Source organism: Neopsephotus bourkii, unplaced genomic scaffold (assembly GCF_033783945.1).
Source record: "Neopsephotus bourkii isolate Nb327-2 ecotype Australia unplaced genomic scaffold, CSIRO-AGI_Nbou_v1 NB_1658, whole genome shotgun sequence".
Lineage (NCBI taxonomy): Eukaryota > Metazoa > Chordata > Aves > Psittaciformes > Psittacidae > Neopsephotus > Neopsephotus bourkii.
This window is the reverse complement of record NW_026902132.1, coordinates 753395-766765: the sequence shown is the minus strand read 5'-3', so window position 1 is coordinate 766765 and position 13371 is coordinate 753395. Positions and strand designations below refer to the sequence as shown.

The 13371-nt window shown below is 42.8% G+C and overlaps 1 protein-coding gene across 3 annotated transcripts in view; it reads left to right on the top strand.

The window, feature by feature from the left end:
• The window catches only part of KANK1 (KN motif and ankyrin repeat domains 1), a 100199-nt gene extending 87167 nt beyond the window's left edge, over positions 1-13032 (top strand). For all 3 annotated transcript variants that reach the window (XM_061375116.1, XM_061375117.1, XM_061375115.1), the window contains 6 exons: positions 940-1027; positions 5366-5585; positions 8093-8235; positions 8776-8976; positions 11301-11399; positions 12040-13032. In XM_061375116.1, coding sequence (XP_061231100.1) covers positions 940-1027; positions 5366-5585; positions 8093-8235; positions 8776-8976; positions 11301-11399; positions 12040-12102 — 814 coding nt within the window. In that variant the 3' untranslated portion in view covers positions 12103-13032. The remainder of the gene's footprint in view (positions 1-939; positions 1028-5365; positions 5586-8092; positions 8236-8775; positions 8977-11300; positions 11400-12039) is intronic.
• Positions 13033-13371: the final 339 nt, after the last annotated feature.

Here is a 13371-nt window from a genome sequence, read left to right as displayed (position 1 = left end):
ATAAAAAGATGGTCAGTTTCACAGAGGAGCTCTCTGTATTTACCTTAGCAAGAGGTGAGCGTGAGGAGGAGCATCAGGACAGCTTAGATAGCCATGTATACTTGGGGAGCATGTTCTTTGCAAGCTGGCTGCCCCAGCAATGCCCTCCAAGGGGAGGAGGCAGGGCGCATGGCCACGTGGGACTGAGCGTGGTCCATGAAACAGTGGAGCATTTCATTGCTCTGGAAGGAGCAGCAGCTGGCTTGTAACACTGGAGGGCTAAAATGCCTGCCATCCACACATGAGTATGTTAGACTCTCTGTTTCTTGGGAGATTTTTCCAGGAAAGTTGCCATTATTTATGGCAGGTTGTAGGCAGAGATGGTTTGGCCACAGCCTCGTGTTGGCATGGGCATGGGCCTTCTCATTTTCAGCTTTTCCTTGAGTTTTGAAATTTGTGATACAAAGGGGGCAGAAGTGAAAACATGAAAGAGGCCTGAGAAAAGAGATTGAATTTCCAGCGTGGAAGGGATGAAAAAGGCTGGTTCCAGTGAGCAGGAGCTGGCAGGAGGCACTGACTGTGCCCCTTCCCACCAGCTAATTTCCATCAGAACTATCATTATTTCCTCAATAAGGTAATCAAAGCACTGGGTACGTAATACATGCGCTGTGGTCATGCATCAGTAGGTGAGAATTTTCACTAGAAGCGTTGCCAAATCTAAAGCATGGAAGTGATGTGTCACCTTCTCTCCGTTCCCACTGCTCCTCCTTGGTACATCTCCGCTTGCTGTGAAGTTAGTCCCTGTGGAGAAGAGCTGCCAGAGCAGCTTCTGCATTGCAGCAGCTGATGGCTTGCCTGGAAACATTCATTCCCACACAACTTTAAGAAGAGTGAATGTTTCTATGCTGAAACATCAAGAGAAAAATTGAAACATGCCATGTATTTTGCTGTCTTCCTCAGATATGAACTAAGTGAAAAGATGCTTTCTGCCTGTCACCTGCTAAGAAACAACATTGATGACCCGAAGGCGTTGACCAACAAAGATGTGGTAAGCTGTAACAGGAAAACTTCAAGGAGCTTAACTTGTGGTTTTGCAGGACCAGCACTGCAGTGTCTAGGCAGAAGAGCATTTCAGCTTTCCTGGAAAAGTCAGAAAGTGCTTTTTCTATCAGGACTTCTTTTCCAAAAGTGTACTTGTGCTTTGTGTGCTGGGGTGTTGTCATCCCAAGACACACATGTAAAAATCATAACATAGAAGTGCAGTTTCAACACATCTGTGCCTTCCCATGCTATTTTTGTAAGTGCTGCTTTAGCATGAGTCTGGGCAGCTCTCATTAAGAGACTGTACGGGGTGAGGAGCCTGTTTATTCCTATGACAAAAGCTCAAGAGTCTGTTCTTAAACTAAAGTGTTCTGTCTCCTGAGCACAGGAATACTGTTTCTGTCTCACTAGACGGGCAGCTTTTATCAATGCAGCAGAGAGTAAGCAGGATTAGGTGTTATATTCAGTCTCAAGAAATAAGGTGTCTCATATAGGACTTGCCTGTGCTACTTTGTGAGGGCAATCTGAAATCGAAGGAACACTGCTTATTGATATGAAATTGAATTCTGTATTTGTTACAGTTGTGTGGTGATGTAAAGGCAACAATCCAGTGCCAGTCTCCTCTACCACAGAACATCTGCAGCTTCTTAAAAGACAATAATATTGCCTGTGTCCAGTTCTGACATTTGTGGTCCAGGGAATGTTTTGAAAAGTTGTTTAATACAGTTGTGATAGGTAGTTTTTAATTCTATTTCAGTCCTTCGGGAGTGTAATTTAGGCATTTAAAGAACTAACACTTCAGGTCCAGTTGGAGTTGATAGTGTCAAAAATGGCACAACCATCTGATAATCTCTCCCTTGGAAGTGGAATTTGAATGTATATTTTTCTTTCTTGTGCTTAAAATGTTTGCTAGCACAAGCGGTGCTTTGTAACTGGAAACTGCAGACAAATCACCTCTTGTTCTCTGTTTGTGATAAAGAAGTCTCGTCAAAAAAAGATAGGGATCTGTATAAATTGTCCCAACTTCTTCCAACATACTCAGCTCTTGTAGCTGCTGTTTACATCAGAAAGGGCTACAGACTGCTTCTTTTGGGATGTGATGGATTTCTTGAATTAAAAAAATGTACCATTTACTTAATAATGCACGTGATGCTGTGACTAAAAATAATTCCGTAGTAAATAATTTATTAGGCACTTGGTAGTGCCTAAAATAAAAACTGTATTTATACTGTGCTGTTATATGACCACTTTCGTGTTTCAGCTCTCTGTGATTACAAGACACATGGTCTCTTAACTCAAATGGTTGGACCTCATGAGTTTTTATTATAGTAGTAGTGATGTAGAATATTCTGTGTATATGTATATGTATGTAGTACAGATACATATGTAGTATTGATGTGTGTAGTATATTCTTCTTTTACCAGATATGGGCCCCCTCTAGAGCTACTGGTATAGGTCCTCTATGCTTTCCCCGAAGGCTAGAGAAATGTGCTGTCTGCTCTGCAAAATTGTCCTTGAACTTACTGCCCACTTTTCAGGAAGGTGTTTATGAGAAGAGAAGGCAGACATGGTGCTGATTCCAGGTTAGAGAAATTGTCTCAGAAGGTCAGAACTAACAGTGACTGCAGGAGCTTCTTTGGCTCACAGTTAAATCCACTCCCAACAGGCAGTTACCTGGCCAAAGAGGTTCTTATCCCTCCACACTCAGTGACGGAATCACAGAATAGTTAGGTTTGGAAAGTACCTTAAGATCATCAATTTCCAACCCCCCTGCCATCAGCAGGGACACCTCACACTAGACCATGTTACCCAAGGCTCTGTCCAACCTGCGAGGGACGGAGGATTTACCACTTCTTTGTGCAACCCATTCCAGTGCCTCACCAGCCTCACAGTAAAGAACTTCCTTATATCTAACCTGAAGTTCACCTGTTTAAGTTTAAACCCATTATCTCTTGCCCTGTCACTACAGTCCCTAATGAAAAGTCCATCCCCAGCATCCCTATAGGCCCCCTTCAGATACTGGAAGGCTGCTGTGAGGTCTCCACACAACTTCTCCAGGCTGAACAGCCCCAGCTTTCTCAGCCTGTCTTCATATGGGAGGTGCTCCAGTCCCCTGATCATCCTCGTGGCCCTCCTCTGGATTTGTTCCAACAGTTCCATGTCCTTTGTAGGCTGAGGACACCAGAACTGCACACAGTACTGCAAGGGAGGTCTCACGAGAGCAGAATAAAGGGGCAGGATCACCTCCTTCGACCTGCTGATCATGACCCTTTTGATGCAGCCCAGGATACGGTTGGCTTTCTGGGCTGCGAGCACTCACTGCAGCCGGCTCATGTTCATTTTCTCATGAACCAGCACCCCCAAGTGCTTCTCTGCAGGGCTGCTCTGAATCTCTTCTCTGCCCAACCTGTAGCTGTGTCTGGGATTGCTCTGACCCAGGTGTAGGACCTTGCACTTCACACTGTTGAACTTCGTAAGATTGTCACTGGCATGACCTCTCAAGCATGTCCAGGTCCCTCTGGGTGATATCCCTTCCCTCCAGTGTGTCAACTGCACCACACAGCTTGGTGTCGTCGGCAAACTTGCTGAGGGCACATCAATCCCACTGCCAAATCAAACCCACTGCCGGTGTCACTGACAAATATGTTGAACAGGATCTGTCCCAACACTGACCCCTGAGGGACACCACTCATCACCAGTCTCCATGGGAACAACTCTCTGCAGCCATCCAGCTAATTCTTTATCCACCGAGTGGGCCATCTATCAAATCCTTGTCTCTCCAGTTTAGAGACAAGCATTTTATGCAGGACAGTTTTGAACGCTTTGCAAAAGTCCAGGGAGGTGACACTGAGTGCTTTGTGCCCATCCATCAGTTCTGTGTCACCATCATAGAAGGCTACCAAATTGGTCAGGCAGCATTTCCCCTTAGTGAAGCCATGCTGGCTGTCACCAAGCACCTCATTGTTTTTTATGTGCCCTAACATGATTTCCAGGAGAATCTGCCCCAAGATTTTGCCAGGCACAGAGGTGAGACTGACTGGTCTGTAGTTCCCAAGATCTTCCATTTTCCCTTTCTTGAAAATGGAAGTTCCCTTTTTCCAGTCATCAGGGAAAAAAAATCATGACTACCATGATTTTTCAAATATGATGGACAGTGACTTAACTTCATTTGCCAGCTCCTTCAGGACCCGCAGATGGATTTCATCAGATCCCATGGACTTGTACACGTTCAGATTCTTAAGATGGTCTCAAACTTGATCCTCTCCTACAGTGGGCCCAAGGTCTTCATTCTCACAGTCCGTGCGTTTGCCTTCCAAGACTTAAGTGGCTTGGGCAGAGCACTTGCCAATGAAGACTGAGGCAAAGATGTCATTGAGAACCTCAGCCTTCTCCAAATCCAGCGTAGCCAGTACTCTCATCCATACCAATGGGAAAGTTTATCCTGAATGTCTAGCCTGCATCTTCTCATTGCAGCTGAAATCCATCACTATTACAGCCATCCCTCCTGCAGTGGAAGAACAGGTTCTTTCTTTTCTCACTGCACAGCCTTTTGCACTGTGAAAATGCTATGGGGTTCCTTTCCACAGCTGTTCTTTCAGCAGAGCATCTCCAGGCCTTCCTGTATGTCCCATAGTTCAGATTTCCTTGACTTGTTCTCACTGCTCATGTTTGAAACAATTTCAGCCCAGTCTTTCATGTCATTCAGTATTAGGCCAGCCAGCATAGTCCAGCGGCTTCCTTCATGGTGCTAGGCAGTGAGAAGGGGCTGCATCACATGCAATGGAACTTACAGATCTGTTTATTCAGCCCAAAACAGTATTTGCCTTTTCCATTACAATGTGATGTTGTTGGCTCTGCTTCAGCTTGTGATCTTCTGTACTGCCCAGCTCTTCTTCAGAACTGCAGTCCAGGTAGTTCTTCATGCATTTGATAATTCATGCTTTGGAACTGGTCCTAATTGACTTACCATGCTGCTGGTTTAAGCCCCCAAGAAACATGCATTCCCACTGCTAGTTTATCAGTGATTTATAAACTTAGTCAAGTATTTCATGGAGATAGTTCACTGGTATTTGGTGCCCTGGGAGTAATCTCATCCTAAAAGACGGTGTCCTCAGAGGTGAACCATTCTTGAAAATGAGATTAAATGAGAGGAGGTAAACAACTGGTGTTGTAAAGAGGGGTTTAGTCAGAGGGTTTAGCTTCAATCTGTACAACTTGTTTGTGAGCTGAATGCTTCCCACATTTGACTGAAAAAGGCTTGACCTCCTGCACGGCTGACTTGTGGGATGGAAAATCCTGTAAGTAAATTGCCCATATGTAAATTTTTCTGTCTTGGTTTTGGCAGAGGTTTTGTTTAAATACTATCCAGCATGAGTGGTTTCGTGTCTCAAGTCAGAAGTCAGCTGTCCCTGAAATGGTTGGAGACTACATAAGTGCTTTTGAAGAGATTTCTCCTGCTGTCCTCAGACATATCATCAATATGGCAGATGGAAATGGAAACACAGCTCTGCATTACAGCGTCTCACATTCTAACTTTGAAATTGTGAAGTTGCTTCTGGATGCAAGTAGGTTGACTTCTTTGCATAGTTTTTTTATTATTATTTTTGGGTTTTTCAATCCTCGTGGGTGAAATTCTTGATAAGCAAGAAGTCAAGTTTGGGCTTCTTCCAGCAGCTGTTCTGTTAACACTCACATGGTGGCTCCCTTGTGTACTCTAGAATCCTTGTTTTAGTGCTAGCTTTGGAGGTAGTGGTGGTGATGGCTCTTGAAGAACTTCCAAAAACACTCAAATTATATACAGAGTTGACCAGTGTTTGGGACAGATGGGTGGATCCCGACTCTTGCACTGTAGTCCAAATTTAGCAGCACCAATGTCCAGCAGTTCTCTCTGGAAGCAGCAGAGCTGCTGCTGAGCCAAAGGTAGGAGGATACTGGTGGAGGAAGATGCACTGAGGTATAAACATCCATGTTAAATACTCAAACTAGACTAGCATTATCATACTAAAGCAATACAGAAGCTTTTTCTGGCCACCATCTTGACATGTCTCTGCTGCTTTCCTGAAACTGGAGCAATATGGCATTCTGCCACACAGGAGCATTTTCCTGATCCACGAGCAATGTGGTGATGTTTCATGTGGTTGCTTTTGTTGTTGATCTTTTTCTCCATCATCTTGCCATACAAGTGCAGAGAGGGTAATGGCAGAGGGGAGACTCCAGAGTCTCTGCTCTTTCCCACATGCACTAAGACAGAATGTGTCATATTTTGGAGGTGGTCCCAGGCAGGATGTGCTCTGTGTGGGCCTCGTTTTGCTCACTAACTGAAGTTTCTTTCTCTAATCTAGTTGGTCATGAAGCTTTAACTAGGCAAAGGACATGGCTAGAGTGGTAAGCCTAGCAATATTTATAAATCCAGAAGGGTAGCATCAGGTAAACAAGGATATTAATGATACAAATCTCAAGTTTGATAACCCAGCACATCTGTCACATATGCCCAAGACTTGTGTGCAGGAAAGCAAGCACTTTGAAATCTCTGGTCCTGTTTGAAGGCAGCCAGTTGGGAAGAGTGAGTCATGGCAGGGGAATGCAGGGAATGTCAGGAACAGAGTGAAATGCAGCAGGCTGGCTCTTCAGCACAGTGGTGGAAGGGCTTCCCTGGCTATCTCAGGGTAGCATGAGTATGTTCATCTGTTGCTTCAAATCAGGACTCCTGTAGCTTACAGCAGCTGGTGTATTCCTATGTACACAGTGGGTTTTGACTGTAAAATCCAAAACTATGACTAGTGCCAGGTATGCAGGAGCACATTGCACATGACAGCACTTGGGAAATATTTGTGAACAGGCAGATTCCTTCAGGTTTTAACAGTCCTCCTCTGGACCATGTCTAAGTGGTCAGTCACTGTTTGCAGTGTGATTATTATCACAGGCAGATTCTTGGTCCAAGATCTCTCTGTGTGTCCACTGGGAAGAACAAAATGCTTCTCCGTATCACCGTGCAGTATTACCAAGAGGACATATAGAAAAACAGCTTCGCTTATTAGCCATACAGAAAAATAATCAAAATGTGACCTCAGAAAATACAGCTCTGCTGAAGTAGTCTTAGTCAGGGTAGGAGAGCATCACATCCAATAAATGCTCATTACTCATGAAGTAATGCATGTAGCAGTGTCATGTTTGGTGGCTTCAGTGGCTTCACAGTAGTAACTTCTGAAAGTAAAGTTGGTCTAGTGGTTGGCAATGAATTTGAAGAGTTTCCCGAAACATTTTTGCTTGTTAAGGTATCTCTGATGCAGTTTAACTCCCAAGTCTAGAGGTAATGTTGATTTAGGTCTGAGTCTTTGCTTTCAAATACAATGGGTACACTGAAAGCGCTGCTGCCTGATAAACTAATAACCTGCTGGATTTCTGCAGAATAAGGAAGAGAGACATGCTGGGAGTTAGACTTGAATGAAAAGGAGAACTCTTGTCAGTTGCTTGCACTAGTCAGAGGACTTCACTGTAGTTGTTCCCGGACTACTTTTGTTCACAGATATTCTGTAGAGCTGAAAGCTGTCTTTAATTGAAAGGTTTTTTCTGCAGCTCCAAAACGTGTTGAAGTAGATTTGCAGATCTTTAAAACAACACCGATGATAGGAAAATGTTTGTGCTGAGGAGAAACAGCTTTTTCCACTGACCATGTTGCTGGGCAATTTTTGTTTTGCAGTGTGGATCCCCTCAGGAGAGGAGCTTAAGACTCTCATGGTATTCCTGGGACCCCATTGCTCACGTCAAATTTCAGACCACTTGCTCATACAAAAGGAAAAAAATGCACAAAGAAAGCCCTAAATGATGATGTATAAAATGGCTATGTGCTCTCCTTTGTGTTGCATGCATAGAAGAGAACCCTTTTCTTTCTCAGGCTCAAGAACACCCCTGTTTATTTTTTCTCTTTCCCACTTTCCCTTGAATTGCTTCCATTATGACAGCAAACACTCCTTTTTATAGGCTCTCTACTAACAGTTTATTCAGTTCATTAGCACAATTGCTGCTTTTGGGGTTTCTGCTTTCCAAAAAAAATTATCTCATCCCTCTGCAGATGTCTGTAATGTAAATCATCAGAACAAGGCTGGCTATACCCCCATCATGCTTGCTGCGCTTGCAGCTGTGGAAGCAGAGAAGGACATGAGGATAGTGGAGGAACTGTTCAGCTGCGGAGACGTGAATGCTAAAGCCAGCCAGGTCAGTCAAATGGTTCACAAGACACCATTCTCACTCTGGTGTCTTTTTATCTTTCCATGCTCTTATCCCTGCTCCGTTGGTTCAGCTTTCGCACTTGTCTACTTTCACCCTCTGCAGTCTTTGATGTTTGTGTATATGGTTTTGATTCCTATATACAAAATGGAGCCTTGGAAAAACAGTTGAGCTTCAGGTCTGGATCTCTTCTAAAAATGAGGATTGAATATTATGTGAAAGAACCATTACTGAGTTTTGGGATGCATTTACAAATTCTGCACCATTTAACTTCTTCAAGGGAGCTCCAGATGTTTGAAAATGGATATGCTATCTTCCACTAATTTAATAAATAGCTGTGTCAGTATGGGATAGATTGTTCGTAAAAGGTATTTAAAAAAACAGCAAGCAGGGCCTTGACTGTGCTGTATAAAATAACAATCTTTTATTTCTTTTTTCCCCGGAAGAAGCACTGCTAAGAAATAAGTATGTGTGCTTTGCCACTGATTATCTGTGTAGTTATTTCATTCTCCTCTTCTTTCCACGCAGGCTGGTCAGACTGCACTGATGCTAGCTGTAAGTCATGGGCGGATAGACATGGTTAGAGCTTTACTGGCCTGTGGTGCAGACGTCAATATCCAGGACGACGAGGGCTCGACAGCTCTGATGTGTGCTAGTGAGCACGGACACGTAGAGATTGTCAAACTTCTGCTGGCTCAGCCTGGGTGTAATGGCACACTGGAGGACAATGTGAGTCACCTTTCCAGATGGTGCTGCATCAGACAGCTTCTCCACTCTGGAATGTGTTTCTAACTCAGGTTTTCTTTATTCAGTGGAGAATTGCTGAAATCTAGTTACACGAACCTCTGTCTCACAGTGCCAAAGTACCAAGTGCATGATGCTCTGCTTAGTAGTAGCAAAACTTGTGATTATTTGGCTAGGATCTTTGCTTTGCTAACAGACCTACCCAGTAGCAATTTCTATGGTTAGGTGTAGGTGTGCAGGAACTGGAACAGAAAATAACATTTTGTAGCTCATGGTGAAATGTCTTTTCTTCTCATATTCCTTCCCCTGTTCTCAGAAGTCTTCCAATTTGCAGTTAGAACCTTATCTGGTGACTTCACAACCTTGCTTTGTTGCTTTTCCTTGTCCATGGCAAACATCAACCCTAGAGTTCTCTTCATAGGATGTTCACACAGTGTCTTCATCATGACTTATTAAGAGTACTGGTTTGGTCTCAGTCATGAAGCCACATTGTCCTGACAGTAAACAAGATACAGGCTATAACTTCAGTGGCATGTGGGACACTCACCTTTCAGACACTACCAGCAGACAATTTGATCTGTAGGCTTCTTAAGCCTGCAAAATACTGACTTAGCAGATTTCTTGCCAGTAGTATGTTCTCATTAACAACATGACCTCTTGGGTACATCTTCCTACTGCTTTACTCACTGAGCACTGAAATGGAGTCTGTGTTTGGGATTTGGGGGAGCAGAGGGTGGTTATTTCTTGAAGCTGTTGCAGAGGAGCAGAGACATCATTTCTGTTCATTCACTCATCTGCAGGAGGAGGCTCAGTTGCCTGGTGGTTCTAGCAGTGTGTAACTGCTAGCTTGAATATAAGGAGGCCTCACTATAACAAATACTTTTAGGACATTCTAGGTTACTGCAGCCTGGATGCTGTTAGCACTGTTACTCACCAAGTCAATAATTAAAGTATGGGAAATGACACTTAATTATTCCTATAGGTAGTTTGATACTGTTTCCCAAGCACAGCTCATCTGCTACTTATTTATTTTACAATGGGTTTGTCAGTGCTGTGAGATTAAGAGATTTTTAGCATTCCTCTAGCTATTCTGAATGTGACAGTGATGCTTTTCCAGTCAGCATGATCAGTAGTAAGCTGAGTTTAATTCTGCTGATGTATGCCACTCTGACAGTGATTCAGCACCTGTCCTTAAGAAGTTGGCTTTTCCTGGTGTTGACTGTGGAGCATTTGTTGTTTGTACATTATATTGCATTGGAGTGAGCAACTCTTCTAGATCCCCGTCTGCTCAGGATGATTAGTAGAGGCTATGTATAATTGTGCCTGTAGTCTCATAAGAAGACTTTCCACTTCAATGCTGTCCATTGTGTCCCACACTGGAAAAAAGATTTTCAGTTTCCTTGAACTGGTGCTGCCTTCTCCAGTACCAGTGCTATAGCAGTGGAAGAAAACATGCTCCATTCAGACAGCCAATGTAAGAGGTGATCCCTGTGAAAGGGTATTTCAAATACTGGCATTATTGTGGAAACTTCAGTGCTTAAGAGGCAAAAGTCAGGCTGTGGACCAGCAAGCCAGAGAGTCACATCACAGGTTATCATATCATAGGTTATCACATCACAGGTTATCACATCTACTTCTTCCTGGACCAAACATGGTATAATGGGAAAACAACAGGTCAATAAATTACCCTTTCAGCAAAAGTACTCTTTATTTCTAGCAGCCTCAACAACTATGGTTTCTGAAAGCAATAATATCTTTTGAGAAACAAAAGTGTCAGTACTTGATCAGGAGTGTCCATTTGTTTGTAGTTAGACTTCCATCAAGTAGCATTTGGAACTATGAATGCAACTGTTCTTAGTGTTAATGGGAGCTATAACACAGCAATTATTGTAAAACAGCAATTATGATGATACTTGATTAATATTTGTCCCTCCCTTATCTTCCACTCCTTACTGACATTGCAGTTTCTTTCAGACAGCCCAGTCTTCTGAAATCACTGGTCTTACACAGCTCTACATGTATCGGTATTGTCATAATGGCATTCTCATTCTTTCTCAGCAATGGCCAAGAGATCATTTCTCTTGCTGAGAAATTGAGGCCTCTGACACTTGGACTGCCTCATAAAACAGCAGTGCAAGGCTTACTGTCACTTAATTTTAATAAAAGAAATTAATCAAGACTTTGAACTAACCTAACTCTGTTGGAGTTGTAGGGTCTCCATAACTTCCCTTCTCTGTGGGCTGATGGGGTTTTTAAGAGATCTGTTAATGCACACATGCACTAATTCTCTTCTTCCTTTCTTCTCTCAGGATGGCAGCACAGCACTTTCAATAGCCCTGGAAGCTGGACATAAGGACATAGCTGTTCTCCTTTATGCCCATGTCAACTTCTCCAAAAGCCAGTCACCGGTTAGTACACAGCCTCCTACAGTTTATGTATTAACTTGCTACTCCTGAACGTAATAGAAAAGTATAAACAAAAAACTAACCCTCCAGCAGCTGTACAGCAGCACAGCATATGAAATGCCAAGTTTATTCACAGCATTATTTATATACTGGTAAGTGAAAATGTGTATTTTTAAATACAGGTCACTGCAGAAGGCTGAACCCTAGCTGAAGGATACCTCCTCCTCCCCTTTATCTGGGGGTATATATAGCTCACTAGCAGGGTTCACTGACTCTTGCTGTTATGCAGAGGTGCTGTTGCATCTCTGTAAGGCTAATGATTGACCTGGTCACCAAAACACAGCTATTTCTGGAGGTAAAGCTGTCCTAGGTATTCTGGCAACTACCTACCTGCTCTCCGTGCCCTGACTCACTCTCCTGTAAACTGCTGCTAAATGCCACTGTCTAAACAACATGCAGTCTCAGTCAGTAGACTGTATGATAGCTCTTACTGTTCATCCTTACATGAAAAGAAAAAAAAAAAAAAGGAAAAAAGAAAACCAAACTTATTCTGTGCAGTTAAAAGCAAGTGTTCTTGCAAGTGTGCTTATTTGGCTGGCTGAAATAATTTCCCTTTGATTAATTGTTCGTTCCTCTTTTCTAGGGCACTCCTAGGCTTAGCAGAAGGACATCTCCTGGTCCCACCCACAGAGCCACGTTTGAGTAGTAGTGCGTGAATATCTGTAAAAATCTCTATGCCATCTTTAAGCTGCTAAATATTACTGTTTTACGGAGACAGATACTGAATGTAATTGTCTTGTGCCTGAACTCACCAGCAAAGTGAAAGCAGAGATCTAGTGCTAAAGGTAGAAAACTGTAAACTTGAAGCAAGCATATAAGTTAAGTAGTGCTCAGCTGAGAACCTTAGCCAGAACTGTTGTTTTGCTCACCTACTTGTCTTTCTATACACTGGCATAAATCCTGGTTTTCTTTGCTATTGATTATCCTTTCCTGTGTTATGTGCAACCTAAGACTTTTAAAGCTATCCATGCAGGGGTGTCCCGGTGGCTTATTTTTAATCATTCTAAAATGTATTTATTGTGCCTAGATTTTATTACAGTACCCTGTTCATAAATTTCATTCCAACATGATTTTGATGTTTTCAGTTACTCTGAAATTCAGAAGTTGCATTTGCTTATATAGTCAGCTCCATGGATCTTGAGCTGGTGGGTGAGTGGGTAGGTGTTGGGGATAGCACCCTTCAACAGGTCTGAAGTTCACTAAATAAGTTGTTGCTAATTGGGGATAATGTATAACTTTTTATATGAAAGATACTAGTATCTATAAAATTAACTCGCACAGTATTTTCAGCATTTTATATTCCTTAATAATTAAAAACTACATGAAGAATTACATGTCCTGTTACCATATTTTTATTAATTGTGTCAGTCTATAATCTCCATACACGTTTACTGGAGAGTAAAATTAGAGGTACCAGCTGTATATTCCCCTTGAGTGGAACTGAGTGTAGTTCTTGGTGCGTATTTATGGAATGCTATTACCTTGTCACATTCACTTTAGTCACGTGTATTGAAATGTTTGAAGTGCCTTAGACTCTTGCCATGTTCTCAGAATAAAATTTCAGTATGCTGTTTTACTCCTCTCCTGTTTTACATCTGTCATCATCCAGAAATGCTGCAAATTACAACTGTAGCAGCAAAATGGGGTAGATTGCTAAGTCAGGGAAGGGAGGACCGGATGGTTCAAGCCTTTGGGGCTGCTGATACAAGCAGCATCAGTGCCCAAACTAGCTTTTTCCTTCTGACTGGCAGAGTAGAAAGCCCAAGATGATCTGCATTCGCTAGTCTTTTACATGATGCAAAGGTTGGACCCTTGCTGTTTGGGAGAGAAGTGGCTTCTCTCTTGACTGTGAGGATCATGGGAAGGCATTGAAGGATGGTGTTCAGGCAGCTTGTTTGAACTGCAGTAAAAACCG